This window comes from Scedosporium apiospermum, assembly GCF_000732125.1.
Source record: "Scedosporium apiospermum strain IHEM 14462 chromosome Unknown SEQ_SAPIO_0077, whole genome shotgun sequence".
In the NCBI taxonomy this organism is placed as follows: Eukaryota; Fungi; Ascomycota; class Sordariomycetes; order Microascales; family Microascaceae; genus Scedosporium; species Scedosporium apiospermum.
This window is the reverse complement of record NW_015971778.1, coordinates 118,537-133,829: the sequence shown is the minus strand read 5'-3', so window position 1 is coordinate 133,829 and position 15,293 is coordinate 118,537. Positions and strand designations below refer to the sequence as shown.

Here is a 15,293-nt window from a genome sequence, read left to right as displayed (position 1 = left end):
ATCAAATACTCGCCATCGCCGACACCAGCGCCGCCATCTCCCTCTTTTCCTTTCCCCTCTCCCTTCCTCCGCAGGGAGAGCGAAAACCAATTCCTCTCCAACAAACAGGGCCGACCGCAACCATGGACTCCTTCAAGGAAACCTTCCTAACCTATCTCGAATTCATCCTCACCCCGTCCCCCACAGTCTTCATAGTCGGCACCCTCATCCTCATCCTCTCCCCCATCATCTTCCACTACCTCCTCGTCCACTCCTCCCCCTACACCTCCCCACCCACCGTCCTCCTCCTCGGTCCCCCCAACTCTGGCAAAACCTCCCTCATCACCCGTCTCGAGCGCGGCACCTCCTCAACCACGCCGCCGCCGCAAACCCACACGTCGCAAACCGCCCACTCCGTCGAATTCTCCGCGCCCCACGGCAACGCCAGCCTCGTCGAAAAAGACGAATCCTCCCCGGGAGGCGTGCACACCAAGTTCCTCCTAATCGACACCCCCGGCCACGGCAAGCTCCGCCAGAACAACCTCGCGCGCCTAACACCCACCGCCATATCCGAAGCCAAAACCAAAGCCGTCGTTTTCGTAGTCGACGCCTCCTCCCTCGCTGAGCAGGACGTCCTCTCCTCCACCGCTTCCTATCTCTACGACGTGCTCCTGCTCCTACAGAAGCGCACGGCGGGCATCAAGACTTCGAAGATCCCCTCGGCCGTGCCCGTGCTTGTTGCTGCGAATAAGTTGGATCTGTTTACGGCGTTGCCGGCGGCGTTGGTGAAGGCGAATTTGGAGGCGGAGATTTCGAGGGTGCGCGTTTCTAGGAGTAAAGGGTTGTTGGATTCCGGTGTGGGCATTGATGAGGTTGGGTCGGAGGAGAATGATGATTGGTTGGGGTCGTATGGGACGGAGAAGTTTACTTTCGATCAGATGAGGGAGTTTAATGTCTATGTTGATGTTGTTGGGGGGAATGTGTGCGGTGAGGGACCTGGTGTTGGGAAGTGGTGGAAGTGGATCACGAACCAGATATAGGAGGAGAGCTTATTTGATTTGGGTTGGTTGGGAGTTTGAGCAGTTTCCATTTGGAAAAGCGAATGCGATACTACACTATTACAACGCATTCGGCGGCAGTCACCTCAAAACTGCGGGTCAGTGACCATGTCATCTCAACAAGAAAAAAGGTTCGGTTTCCGGCGGAGCATTATAATTGTTTCCATCTACGGGATTACTCCAATTATCTACTATCCATCCTTAATGCATCCCATCCTTTACAAGATTTTGTTCCCTCCCTCCCTAGGCCATCTTCTTTTGCTCTGAGCAACAATATAAAACGCCGACTCCCTGTCAATGTTGTTGTTGAAACGGACTGGAAACCAACCCAAGCAAGCGCGCCCCCAATATGTTCTGTTCTTCCCTTGCTTTACGCCTTCTGCTGCACCATCCAAGTCAAAAGATCCACCTTCGTCACCACAGCCACAGGCTTAAACTTGGCCTCCTCACCGGGCGTCCTCTCAGTCACAACGCCAGCACTGTTCCACTCCAAGAACTTGCTAAGCGTCTTAAGTGGCGTATCGACAGTAATCTCAACATACTTCCTATGCTTGCCATGGCCGGCCTCCTGGGAAGGCAGATCACGCGGGTCGGTAACGACCTCGTCGAGGCGGCTGAAGTCGAACATGACATCGCTGACGGGGCTCTGCGGCGTGGCGCGGCCGCGGGAGATGTAGCTGAGTAGGTTACCGAGGGTGACGAGGCCGACGAGCTTGCTTCCGGGGCCGAGGACGGGGAGCTGGTCGAAACCCTTGTCGCGCATGGTCTCGATGGCTTCGGAGCAGGGGCTGGCGGCGGCGATGGAGGTGACGGGCTTGAGGCGGAGAGCCTTGATTGTGGCGCCACCGTAGGGATCGTCGGAGGTAGGGACGCCTGCTGGCTTGCCGGCGGCCTTCTCCTTGTCGTCCACCGAGGGGGCGAGGAGGTTGTTCGCCGCGAGCCAGTCGTCGTCGGCGAATTTGGAGAGGTAGTTGCGGATGCTGTCTGGGAGAATGACGACGACGACGTCGCCCTTGCCGAAGCCGTAGTCCCTGACGGCTTGGATCATGGCGGCCATGGCAGAGCCGGAGCTACCGCCAACTAGGAGACCCTCTTCGGCGATGAGGCGCCTGGCGAGCTGGAAGGACTCGCGGTCCTCAGTCTTGTACCACTTGTCGACAATCTGCTGGTCGAGAACGTCGGGGATGAAATCGTAACCGATGCCCTCCACCTTGTAAGGCTCATCGCGGTGCTCCTCATTCAAGCTCGCAGGAAGCGCAAGGATACTTCCCTGAGGATCAGCAGAAATAACCTTGACATCCTTGTTATGCTTCTTCAAGCCCCTAGCCAAACCGGTAATGGTACCACCAGTCCCCGCGCCGGCGACGATGGCGGAGATCTTGCCTCCCGTCTGCTCCCAGATCTCCTCGGCGGTGCCGAACTCGTGGGCCAGCGGGTTGTTGGGGTTCGTGTACTGGTCGAGGATGTGGGCGTTGGGGATCTCCTTCTGGAGGCGGCGGGCGACGCCGATGTGGGATTCGGGGGCGTCCCAGGCGGCCTGGGTCGGGGTGCGGATGATGGTGGCGCCGAGGGCGCGGAGGACGGCGACTTTTTCGGCGGACATTTTTTCGGGGAGGGTGATGATTGTTTTGTAGCCTTTGATGGCGCCGACGAGGGCGATGCCGATGCCGCTGGGAGGAGGTTAGTGTTGGAGGAGGGAACACAAATCGCTATTGCTACAATCGACGGAAAGGGGGTGAATAAAAGAAATTGGAAAATCAAGAATAACAAAAAAAAAAAAAAAAAAAAAAAAAAAAAAAAAGAGGGAAAAGAAGGATCGGTCTCACTCTCCCCAAGTCACTAAGAAGGCATCGCAGACATGGTGCAGAACTTTGTCTTCAAAAACTTACGTGTTTCCACTGGTCGGCTCAATCAAGGTATCACCAGGCTTGATCCTCCCACTCTTCTCGGCCTCCTCGACCATGCGCAGGGCTATCCGGTCCTTGACACTCCCGCCGGCGTTGAACAGCTCGACCTTGGCGTAGATATCGGCCTCGATGCCCAGCGACTGGGGTATCCTGTTGAGCTTGACGAGCGGGGTGTTGCCAATGAGCTCCGAGACCGAAGCCACGACGGCGGGGCTCGGCTTCTTGGACAGCACCTGTTCTCCCATTGTTACTGTTGGTTTTGGGATTATTGTTTTTTCGTTGATGGTTGGAAGGGGAGAGGGAGAGGTTGTTCGGAGCTGGCTGGCTTGAGCAAAAACTTTTTGGTGGAAGGCGGGGTTTAATACGATGGAGGGGCAAGACAACAAGACAATGGAGGGGCAGCAAAAGGCTTTGCTCGGCTTTGCGACAGTGAAGAACGTCAATTAAGTATATCCACGAAAGACTTGACGGGTATCAATATCAATGTCAATCTGGTGAAGTAAGAGTAGAGAGGGAAGTGCCGAAGGGGGAGTATTCGGCTACTTATGTATTCAATATTCCTAGTCGCCTCGTAAGATTCGAGTGATCATCCCGCCAACCTCTTTGCCCACGACACTACTCGAACTACACTTGTCCTCAACCCTCCAGAGTCCAGGTTGCCCCCCCGTTTGCCCAGCTTGGGTCTGGCGTGGTTCGGACAAGGACCCCCACAACGCTAAATTGAATGTTGAATAATTGATGTCTGCTCACCAACAGATGGAAAATGTGTCTGTCCAAATTTGATCAATCCAGTTCCGCAGAGAAATCTGTCCCCAGCGTCCGTTTTTCCTCAATATCCTGGTTCTCGCCATTGTCCGTTATTAACGTCCGACCGACGGCTACCCTCGGCGGTTCTTTACGTCATAGCATCTGGCGGCAGTTGTGGTTCAATCGTTGCAGATCGACCCAAGACCAAGACCGTGTCTTTGGTTACAGGTTAATGCCCCAAATTCACCAGAAACTAACAAGTCCGTGAATTCTTGAGGCGCGAGTCTGCGAATCTCGACATCAACTGATCGATTGATCATGCTCGGCTTCAAGCACGTCATCCACCCACCCAATGTTGATGCTCTGGAGAATGCTCACGTATAGGTAGATAGTATGGTCTGGGGCGAAGAAACTGAAATCAAGCTTAATTGCGTGAGATATTAGCTGCGAACCTCGAGGTTGGACAATCCAGTGGTGAGACTAAATTCCTTTGCAAGTTTTGGGAGTCGTTGGATTATACTTCGTAGAGGAAATTGTCTTGCAAGGTTGATCAACCTTGATGTCTATATATGATTAATTGCTCCAAAAGCCCACTTTCCGCTATTGGCAGCAAGACATCAATTGATCCATAATTAAACTCCGGTTCGACCCGTCGTTAGTCTGGCTGCCCATACTAGGGACCACTTCGTAGGTGCGACAAGGGACAGACCTTCACGTTTTCCCAACTTCCCGTTTCAAGGTAGCAAACAGACGCTCAGAATTCGTTGATCCCAGGCAGGTGCCGCGTCTCACGGCTAGTTTGGAAATGAGCACTGGGACCGACCACCAATTCCAGCATCAACCCAACTTCTAGGGTCGTCTGCCTCCGCTACATGAACTTGGGCTCTTTCAATCCTCAATACCGCCGATCCCCGCCGATCGAGTTCTCTACCATGTTTTGCCTGGCCAATAAATTAAGCGACGTAGTCGGGTCTCTTCGTGGGCCGAGTCGCCAGCTACGAAAAACGACCCAACGGGTACCATAGCCAGACAGGCTATCACCGCTACGCCAAGAGGACTACCTGCCAGGACATGAAGGTTGGAGACCTTGAGTCAACTGACGCTGTAGCCTCCAGGAGTGAGAGTGGGAGCTGGCCGCGATGCTCGAGAACGACTGCGACATCCGACAAGGCAACACCAGTCAACATAGTGGCTGTAGAAAGTGGCCCCATGGGCGCCCGTCACGCCTTCTGTGTTTTGCAACTTTATTGTGGCTTCATTCAGACTCTGTTACCGGTCTCTTCGTCTTATTACAAGATGTAATATGGCGCTGTAACGTATGCCCATCGTTCATCTATTGCCGTGTGATTCATGTAGTATAAATGCTGATGATTGACCAGAACGCCTTGCATTCTCTCGGACCCATTCAACTCTGCAAGCTTTTATTCAGTCATTCATCATTTCCGCAGAACTGTCCAAGACTGTATCGCCATCATGTCACCCGTCATGCGTTCTAGCCTGGATACTTTCATTCCTAATTTCGACCTATCTCACGCTAAATCCCAACCATGGCCAAGAGCAAGGATCCGAAGGAGAGCAAGACGGACAGGTTGAACAACCTTGACCGAGATATCAGAGAGCTACGCGAGCAACTCGCAGAATGCGACAGGCGCATCGAAGAACTCAACGTTCAGTACGAGAAGCAGTCGAATAGTCGATCGATCTTTGCGAAATCGACCGGCAAAACGCTCTCGGAAATCTACGACGAGCAAGCGGCTATCAGTGCCAAGCTGAGGCAGAAGGAGGTCCTCTTCGAGGCTGTTATGGGCGAGGTCGAGTCGAGCAGCAGCGACGAGAGCCGGAGGTCTCATGACTCTGGTTTCAGCTGGAACAGCGGATCATCCAAATCAAGCGATCCTGCAACCGTCGGCTGGTATTGCGGCAACTGTGGCAGGCTCAACTACACCATCTTTGACGGACCGGACAACTGGTGCGGTTGCGGTCACCAATATTGCGAGGCCCCGATCCCAATCCAAGTTTCGAATGGTGTCGATCGTGACGGCATTGAGACTTTCCAGGAAATAACCGTCTGGCACTGTACAGCCCAGTGGGACCCAGCTCCGGAGTGACGAGCAACGCGCAAAAACGACTCAAGGCGGGCTCATGGACTATAGAGGCAGGCGTTAGGTTGCCGTTTGGTTTTGCAAACTCTAGGGTCGGGCTTGGATTCTGCTTTGTGCTCAAAGCTCCACAGTCAGAAAGCCGCATCACTTGTTCCACATCAATTATCTTGTTTTTTTGCGTTTCGGTTTTTCTGTTTTCCTCTTTGCACATGTGAAGTCGCTCACTGGTCGAGCTTGTCTGGGACATTGGAATGTTACAATATCTTGATTGATGTGATCTCGGCTTACACATGTGAATATCTCAGCTGTACCTTTGGAATGGAAGGCGCATTGGAAGGTGCACTGCTGCCCATATCGTGTCACCCCCATTGCCTCAAGTCAATAGCGCTCTTGCTCCAAGCCAAAAGATTAAGAACAAACTTCGAACTAACCTTTCTTTGCAAGCATCTTCCCAGCCAGCCGCACTTTCCATTATTCTCTCCCACAGACACCCACAGATACACCTTTTCTCCTAATCAAGCAACCGCAAACACTCCCGTCATCTCCATTCGGAAGCTTCCGCCTTCACTATCCGCCTTGCGTTCGGCGCAAGACGTCGCATCAGAATTGGCGTACCTCACCGGGCGGCTTAATGAGACCGACGTATACGCACCAGAAGCAGTACCGGTTCAATACAATGTAGAAGGAGATCCAGAGAGTGGCCTTGTAGTCCTCCCAAAGAGCGCACAGATTGCGAATTTGGGGAGGAAATACAGAAAAGTCAAGGCGGAACTTGACGAGGTGAAGGCGAAGGCGATGGCGGAGGTGAAGGCTGCCGAAGCAACAGTGGCAGATACTGCGATCGAGGAGATGACTAAATCTGAAGAGACCCTGCAGACGACTAACCAAGAGGAGATTCCAGAGACAACCAAAACCGAGGAGACCTTGGAGTCAACCAACCTCTCGGATACCCTAGGGACGACCACAACCGGGGAGACACCAGAGACAACGACACCCAAGGAGACCCTGGAGAAGGCCAACCTCAAGGAAACCTTAGAGACAACCGCAACCGAAGAGACCCCAGAAACAACCGCTACCAATGTGGCCCTGGAGACAACCGCCCTGCAGATCACGGCTGGGGCCTTACCGACGAAAGCGCGGAAAGTTGCGTTTCAAGAGCCCTCTGACGACGGTAACCCGATCTCTTGATCCACACAGGGTTGACAAACTTCCTTTTATTGCAATACGCCCCAATCCGGCTGCATCCCTGTTGACCCAGTGGGGATACCATTTCATACATACATTGTTTAGTCTTACTCTTACAGATTGCTAGCAGATCTGCTGGCTAAGGCCACAGATAGAAACATACCACTCCACCGAGGGCAGATGACTGCCAGAGCAGAGCACACTGCCATTGCGGCTAGCATCACCAAACTAGAGGTCATTGATTGTTCAGCAGCACAACACAGATGTGGACATGGCAGTCTGTCCCCTGGCTGGAGCTGGGGCACATAACCTAACTGCAGAGGAATATTAAAGAAGTGGTAGTGGGAGAGAAGAGATATAGAACTCAACATATCCACAACAAGTATCTTAACTCTAAGAGATGAAAAATATGCCTTGGAATTGCTCTTCAATGTTGGTTCTGAGAAGCTTCTGCAATCCTGAGGAAAGGAAGGTGCATTCTTGCCTACGTGATGCCATCAGCCTCCACTGCCTCAAACCAACAACACAATTGCACAACTGCACTCTTGCTCCAGGTCAAAGAATCGATTGTAGCTTGGTCAATTGATATTTCAATTACTGAAACTAAAAAACATCAACAAACCTCGAGCTGCCTTTTACTTACCCAGCTTCACAACATCATCTCTACCATCCACACATTCCATTTTTCTCCATCACAATCACCCATAAACACCTACCAACATCCACAGATACACCTTCTCTCCTCATCAAGGAACCTCAAATATTCCATCTCCATCTAGAACTCTCCATCTTGGTGTTCCAAATCACCCACCATGCGTTCACCACAAGAAATCGCAGCAGAGTTGGCATACCTTGTTGGACAGCTTTACGAGGTTGATGTCTCCACACCAGACACAGTACCATGCAAATACAAGGTGGAGGGGGATCCAGAGAGTTGTCTTCTAATCCTTCCAAGGAGCTCACAGATGGTCCAGTTGTGGGGGAAGTACAAACAGGTCAGGGCGGAATTTCTCGAGGCGAAGGTCAGGGCCAGAGCGAAGGCCTTGGAGGCAACAACGTCAGTCACCACGACCGAGGAGACGCTGCAGACGCTGGAGGCAACCTCACCCGAGGGCGCCTCAGACATAGCCACGGCTAGGGTCTCGCAGACAAAAGCTCGGAAAGTCAGGTTCAAAGAGCCCTCCGACCGGCGACGACGGTATGTAAATCCACTTTTGAAATGCCTTGTACCATAATGTGGGGATCTCGCTAAGACGTCGACATAGGTCAAACAAATCAAACAAACGTCGGGGCGGTGGACCTCCTAGCCAGATCAGCTGGGTCTTAGTCCACTGTCCTAGAACCCTGGAAGTCTAGGAACCTGGAACAGTTCCTCGTGGAGTTTTACAATACTAAGGACGAGGCAATGCGAGTTTACAAAGTGTGGGAGTGGGACGCTGGACAGACGCTGGACAGACGGTACCGCTACACTGGAGTATTCAGTGCTCCTTTTTAGAGAATAGGAATAGCCGCAGGTGCGACCGTCTTGGAAGATCTCGCAGTCTTCTGAGAAACCGACAGACAATCCTACCCCGTTCCCTTACCATATCTGGAACCGGTAACTCGTGCAGTCGAGAAGACCACACTTCATCGTTAACTACTACAATCATTCAATTATCCCTCCAACAGCTCACACAAAATAACATGAAATGGCTGCATGGCACACATCCTGGTCAAGGACCAGGTCCCATTGTCTCTCCCACAATCCCATCCTCGTCAGCCCATCTCCACAACCTCTTCGTCCCATATTTCTCACCGTTAGAACAAGTGTCGTAGCAAATTCCCGAATCCTCGAATGCATCCTCCTTCTGCGATATGAACTAACCCAGCATGAGCAGCCACTTACATCCCCTGCGAGGCGAGACGCGTCGGTCATCGGCAGCCAAAACGTTGAAAGTTTAATAATCGTTACTCGATTTAATAATCATCTATCTAGAGAAATCCAGGGTCGCGGAGGTCAATTGATCTCTCTTCCGAGGGGGTCGTTCAGTATTTCGTAAAGCGCATTACTCTCACCTCAGAAACCCCACGGAGTTTGCCCCTTTGTTTTCGTGCGTTGGTCTTGCGTCGGACTTTTATTGCGTGGTGCAAAAAAAAAAAAGCTGTTTAATAAACGTAAACACGCGTTGCCCAGATTCGAAGTCAAAATACTTCTTTTTTCTTTCCGAAGACGTCCTGATTCTGGATTTGGCACTGCAGCAAAGTACATATCGATGCGACGCCGCCTTCCTCGGGAGGCATCTCCGTTCCGCGGATGCAGCTTTAGCAGCATTTCTCGAGGCGTGGATACCCGCGTGGATACCCACGTTGGCTAAGAATATATACGAAACTGGCTAGTCGTCGAACCCTCCCCATTCCTCATCGTCTTCATCCTCGTCCTCGTCCTCGCCCACACTCCCCTCCTCGGAGTCATCCGAACTCACATCTTCCTCCTCCTCCTCCGCATCGACCTGCCCATCCCGGCCATCTTCCCCATCCTCCTCAGGAACAACCGACATAAACTCCCCTGTAGCCTTCAACAGCGGCATCCCCAACGCATCCCTCACAATCATCCCTTCCTCATCCCTCACAAACGGCTCCTCCTCCTCGTCCGCCTTCCCCCTTCCTTCCCCCTTCCGTCGCTCATCACCCTCCCTCACAAATCCCGCCACGAAAAAACCCATAACCCCCCTCCCATCCCCCTTATAACTCCGAATACAACTCTCCGCAACAACCTCATCCCCTCTGGCTGCCCCCACCTCCCCCCTCACCGGCCACTCCCTCATCCCCGAGACCTGCTCCTCACGCCTCAGAACCCTCCACCCTCTCCTCCTCGCGACCTCCGAGTTCAGCGCCGCCAGCACCACCTCCTCGTTCTCCTCCGCGTGGACGGAACATGTCGAGTACGTCACGCGCCGCGCCGCAGGGAACTCCAACGCGTGGAGCAGCAGATTCAGCTGGAACGTCGCGAGAGCCCGCAAGCGTGCCGCGAGCTCCTGCTCCGATCCCACCGCCACGGCGTTCCCGTCGTCGTCGAGAAGGACGGGACCGCCGTCTTTCACGCTCGACTCCGGTCCTCGCTTGCGCTTCTTGCCCTTATTGTCGTTGGCGCTCTTCTTCTTCACACCAGGGGGCAGCGGCGGTTCCGGCAAATGCAGCTCCGGCACAGAATCCCTCCCCACGATCCCGCTTCCCGAACAGCTAGGATCCAGCAACAGCCCCACCACATCTCGATACCTCTCCTCCCGCGGATCAACCTTGAGAAAATCCTGTCCCAGCGCGATCCGAACAATCCCCTTCCCACCGGCCCTATCTACCATCTTCGCCAACGTCTGCGCTCTATTCGCGTCCTTCTCGAACGCGTACACCTTCCTCGTGAGCTTCTCGTGCTCCGCTACGCGCGAATGCAGGATGGCCGCCAGATGCGTCGTCTTGTTCCCCGGTGCCGCGCACGCGTCGATGACGTCTCCGCCGTGGCCCGGGTCGGGGTCGAGCAGGTACGCGGGGAAACAGGAGGCTTTGTCCTGCAGGATCAGGGCGCCCGATTTGTAGGCTTCCGATTTCGTTAGGTCCACGCCGGGGGAGACGGCTAGGAGATTCGGTACGTGTTCGTCGATGTAGATGACTTTCTTCTCTGGCGCCGCCGCGACCCCCATCACGTCGGCGATGGAGAAGACTCTCTTGAAGGCCGAGAAGGTTGTCTCTAGCTGCGTGTCGAGATCCGATTTCAGGGCGTTGACCCGCACCCACCTGGGATACCCTTCGCCTTCGGTCCGAGTCTCCTCTGCGATGGCTGCTCGTAGTGCTTCTAGCGTGGGTTGTTTCCTCCGTATCCTTGCACGCGTGAACTCTGATGTTAGGCGGCCCTTGTGTCGCTCAATTGTAGAGCGTAGACCGTGAGATTGGGGGAGTGCTATGCCGTTCTTGGCGAGAAGGAAGTCGTGTACCAGTAGCAGCGCAAGTATAGGCGTGAGCTGTGCCGCCAAGTTAGATACTTGTGTAAATAGGTGTATCAACGCCTTCCAGAACGAGCCACAATGTCCATCATTCCATCCCCAAAAGGCTTTTAGGCAGCCCACGCGTGTCGCAGTCCAATCGCGTTCCAAGAATAAAAAGTACCACTCACCTTCCTCTCAAACTTCAAAATCTCACTCGCCTCAACAACCTCCTTCAACACCCCGCTCCACCTCGCACTCTCCATCGCGAGAGCATACACCTGCGTAGGTGGCGACTTGAGCCCCTTCTTTCCGAATACCCGCGTCCGGAGGCTTCCGCCGGAAGAGGTTTCCGAGAGGAGAATCTCGGCAGTCTCGTGGTAAAGCGACATCCCCTGCGCTTCTCTCCCTGATTGACTAGGGCTGTGGTCAAGATATTGTTGCCGTAGACAGATGGTGGGCAAAGGTGGTGAGTGACCTCGCCTCGTTTAGATCTCCCAATCTATGTACTGATGAGTTAAAAGAGCTTCATTCCGTATTTAGATTGATTGAGCCTGGGTGAATCGGTCGAGTATTCAAATGGGTTGCGATGAGGAGCTGAGAGGTGGAAAGGGAAAGTAAGTGGTGTAAAAGTGGTTGGTGGATGAAAATTCTCGACGCCATAAAAAATTCATGCTCTGAAGTCCCATCTCGTCCTCTCATTCTCAGTTCCAACACCGAAACACATTGGAGACAGCAACCCAACCCGTGAAAAGTTCAATACACTTTACGCGTAGCTCTGTTCACCATATTCTACAAGATACGCTTCCAGCCTTAAAAAACAGGAAAAAAAAAAAAAAAAAAAAAAAAGAGAGGGAGAAGCAGGATCGCCCTGATACATCAGTTACATGTTTCTAGATTCAGGTTCAAATGTGTTTTTTTTATTGCAGGATGCTTTCATCGCTATCCTCCTTCGAGTCCCATCCGAAACCCATATGTGCTATGGGATCTATTGATATAATTTCCGGTCGCTTGAGAAGGCCAAGACCGCACCTGATGCGAAAGGCAGGTTCTTGGGGTTTACCTTCATATTCTTTACCATTCTCGCGACACCCTCTCTGTAAACGTTGAAGGACTCATAAGCCGAAAACCAAGAGAAGGGAAAAGGTCAGCATCGCTGGCTGCTAATAGGAATCATAAGAGAAACTAGGTTAATTGGTACGAGAGAAACGAGGTAAATCGTACCGCCCCGCCGCCAGCCATACCCTCCCCCATCATCACAGTCAATGCAAACAACATACGTCTCGAGTCGAATCAACCACCCCCTCAGAGAATGCCCGTATACCTGAAGCAGCTCAGCAAACTGTGCAGCAGGCGCCATAGACTCATCCACCTCCACATTCCCTCCTTGATATCTTGATATCCTTGCCATTAGTCGTGTCAAGAACCACCTACGCCATGACCCGAATGAAAGAAAAGAAGAAAAAGAAAAGAAAAAAGAAATCATTTGCATTTCCCAAGTATTTTTTTATCTCATTCCATTCGCAAACTGATCCCGGAACCCTCCATTTACTGAGGGGGATCGTCCTCCTCGGGTTGGTCAAAGAGAAAGTTCGCCGCTAGCTCCTCGTTCTTATCACACGCAAAGTAGGCCTGAGCAGCCTCCTCGCGGCTGAATCCCAGCCGACACAACTGCGAAGAAACAGAATGTTAGCGCACAATCAGATCCCAAAAAAAAGGTCCGTAAAATCTGAACATACCCTCTCGATAGCATCCCGCTCCTCCTCCGTAACCGAAATGGCCTGAGCACCGGGGGGAAGAGGGGCATCGTCATCCCCATCTTCGCCGAGAAGACTGAGGAACTGTTCGGGGTTGCTGGCGATGAGCTGCGCTAGGGCAGGGTTACCGGCGCCGAGTTGCTCGAGAATGGGCTCCAACATCTGAGGTTGTTGCTGGACAACCTGGCGGAGTTGTTGGAATTGAGGGTTGTTTCGGAGGAAATCGAGGTTTCCGAACCCCTGCTGACCACCAGCAGCGGCCGCCGCGGGTGCTTCACTTCCTCGTGTGGTGGCGCCGCCCTGCTGGGCAGCAGCGAGATCGAAGAGGTTGACATTCCCTTCGTCACCGCCGGTAGCCGCTGGCACACCTTGAGGAGCGGCCGCGGGGGCTGCTGCTGGCTGGGCTCGTCGCTGGATGTTCTCAGGGATACCCTGCAGGAAGGCAGTATTGGTTAGCATGGCAACAAGAAAAATTGGATTAAACTGAATATGGCAGGGGATTCATTACATTAAGGAGGTACTCAACGGCTCGGTCTGGGTTGAAATAGGCCGCTCGCATGGCTGCCTCGACCTGGGATCGCTCGAATCCCATGGCCTCCATATTGGCTATGGCCACATCGCGCTCCGCGCCGACGGTTAGGGCAGAGGGATCGTTGAAGGCGGCGGAGGTCTCGCTGGTGGTAGGAGCGGCGGATCGGGCGGGGGTTGGGGTAGCAGGAGCGGCAGCTTGCGATGCGGCCTGGGCAGCTGGAGCAGCTGGGACAGCAGGTGTTGAAACGGCGGGTTGTGCGGGGGTGGCGGGGACGGCGGACGATGAAGCAGCTGGCGCAGGCTTGGGTTCCTTCGGCTGTAGTTGCATTGCCAGGTTAGCTGAGAGTTTCTTATCAAGGGCTAAAGAAAAGTGTTCCTGACGCCAGGAACGGATACGGTGCGCATTTACCTTGTTCACCATGCAGACGACGAAGCCCTTCTCCTCGATCTTGTATGACTCGACGGTCTCCTCATCCTTGAGGATTTTGCCTGGCACATAGTTAGGGATCCGAGGTCGAGCGTCGGCCGGATCTCAAGTGTGATTCTACTCACCAGAGTAGATCAGCTTTTGTTGTTTGGGCTCCCATCCCTTCTCCTCGCTGATCTTTTGCTTGACGGCGGAGATCTGGAGGGGTAAGCGAAGTTAGTTGATGCGACATCGATGCGGGGAAGTCACATATGCGCAGAATTCGGCCATCTCGTCGTCGACCCAAGTGCGGACCTCCTCTCCACCCGTGACGCATGGTCTCTGCGACTTCCATTTGGCGAGAGGTGACGGGCGGGGTGCGAGAGGAGCTTGGGCGCGACGAGAAGCGACGAAGGCGGCTGCTGGAGAACATCGGGGGATGATGGCATACCAGGTCGGTGGGCTCGATATCGAGCGTAAACTTGTTTTGCTTCAAGTCCTAGATACGAAACAAATCGATTGATTAGAATCGAAACCCACGGATTACTGCTGGGGGGTTCGGTGGCAAATGACCGGTCGGGCGGCTTACCTTGAAGGTGACCTTCATGTTGGGCGCGTAAAGGTTTGTAGGCTGTTGATTGTGGGGTAAAAAGCAGGTGAGGGTTTTGGCCAGAGAGGAACCGTAAGGTTTTTCGGCCAGCAATCGAGGGGTTATCGATGCTTAGGCAATACGGGAGGCCGTGGGAGGTTTGAGAGATATGGACAGATCGTTCGAGATGTGATGAGTTGGAATGGCAGGGGAGGGAATTTAAGGATGGTGGACGTCTAGGTTTATTCTCTCAAGTGCCTTACTGTAGCGTGGGAAATTCCGAAGGCGAAGGCGAAAGTGAAGGCGAATGGTGAAATGGATGGCTCAATGATGATGTGGATGGTTGGTCGCCTGGAGCTGGTTCCAAGTCCAGGCAGGTGCGGGCGGGCTGGGTCAATGCCTCACTGGCTTGGGCTTGGCTTGTCAGGTGGGGCAGGACGGTTCCATTACAGCACAACACAGTCTGGTTGTCCAAGTGCCGTTTTAGTGACTTTCGTCTTTCATACCGAGTTGGATTCAGCGGTATGCTCCTGAGGTACTCAGTACATTCCCGGGCAGGACTGGAGCTTGCCAGGCTTTGATAGTTCATAGCGGGGTAGGTATCCCAAAAGGGGAGGGCATGTCTCGATAGGTATTTTCTAAGAGGATCGATGGATCAATCCGATACAAGTACTTAGAGTCCAGAATGTGAGCATCAAATGAGATTCTAATTCGAGATGGCAAAAAATGGCTGGAGTGTGACGTGGCCGTGGCTGGAGTTTCTTCTCTCAGCTCATTCTCCTTCGAAAGGTGACAGGAGGAGCAGCTCGGGATTTGATCAAGAGGGATCTTTCATCGGAGGGGCCCTGATGTTTCCCCCAACTTCACATAAATGACGATTGGCTCCGTCTATCAGTGAGCTGAAACAAACAACGTGTGCTGTAAAGCGGACTGTATTAGGCTTGATGACATCAGTGAAGCCTCTGGGGCTACAGCCGAGAGTTGTAGTGGGAAGCTCCTCTCAGCTCCGTAGATACTTTCCCAAACTTACTCAGACCAAACTGTTGATGTACATTCGGTTGACATCGTATTGATGCTTC

The 15,293-nt window shown here is 53.2% G+C and overlaps 5 protein-coding genes and 1 pseudogene across 5 annotated transcripts; 3 read left to right on the top strand and 3 right to left on the bottom strand.

The window, feature by feature from the left end:
• Nucleotides 1-122: 122 nt before the first annotated feature.
• On the top strand, nucleotides 123-1,019 carry SAPIO_CDS1712 (annotated as a pseudogene; the record flags this gene model as incomplete).
• Nucleotides 1,020-1,407: 388 nt separating this feature from the next.
• SAPIO_CDS1711 (Cystathionine beta-synthase) lies at nucleotides 1,408-3,189 on the bottom strand (the record flags this gene model as incomplete). Its single annotated transcript, XM_016784918.1, has 2 exons — nucleotides 1,408-2,707; nucleotides 2,927-3,189. 2 exons carry the CDS (start codon nucleotides 3,187-3,189, stop codon nucleotides 1,408-1,410), a joined length of 1,563 nt encoding a protein of 520 aa, XP_016645215.1.
• A 2,049-nt stretch (nucleotides 3,190-5,238) lies between these two features.
• SAPIO_CDS1710 (uncharacterized protein) lies at nucleotides 5,239-6,981 on the top strand (the record flags this gene model as incomplete). Its single annotated transcript, XM_016784917.1, has 2 exons — nucleotides 5,239-5,777; nucleotides 6,291-6,981. 2 exons carry the CDS (start codon nucleotides 5,239-5,241, stop codon nucleotides 6,979-6,981), a joined length of 1,230 nt encoding a protein of 409 aa, XP_016645214.1.
• Nucleotides 6,982-7,790: 809 nt separating this feature from the next.
• On the top strand, nucleotides 7,791-8,334 carry SAPIO_CDS1709 (uncharacterized protein; the record flags this gene model as incomplete). Its single annotated transcript, XM_016784916.1, has 2 exons — nucleotides 7,791-8,176; nucleotides 8,244-8,334. 2 exons carry the CDS (start codon nucleotides 7,791-7,793, stop codon nucleotides 8,332-8,334), a joined length of 477 nt encoding a protein of 158 aa, XP_016645213.1.
• Nucleotides 8,335-9,350: 1,016 nt separating this feature from the next.
• SAPIO_CDS1708 (uncharacterized protein) lies at nucleotides 9,351-11,323 on the bottom strand (the record flags this gene model as incomplete). The annotated part of the gene is made up of 2 exons (XM_016784915.1): nucleotides 9,351-10,970; nucleotides 11,123-11,323. 2 exons carry the CDS (start codon nucleotides 11,321-11,323, stop codon nucleotides 9,351-9,353), a joined length of 1,821 nt encoding a protein of 606 aa, XP_016645212.1.
• A 1,156-nt stretch (nucleotides 11,324-12,479) lies between these two features.
• On the bottom strand, nucleotides 12,480-14,232 carry SAPIO_CDS1707 (uncharacterized protein; the record flags this gene model as incomplete). Its single annotated transcript, XM_016784914.1, has 7 exons — nucleotides 12,480-12,602; nucleotides 12,671-13,120; nucleotides 13,197-13,535; nucleotides 13,629-13,708; nucleotides 13,772-13,844; nucleotides 14,077-14,124; nucleotides 14,215-14,232. 7 exons carry the CDS (start codon nucleotides 14,230-14,232, stop codon nucleotides 12,480-12,482), a joined length of 1,131 nt encoding a protein of 376 aa, XP_016645211.1.
• Nucleotides 14,233-15,293: the final 1,061 nt, after the last annotated feature.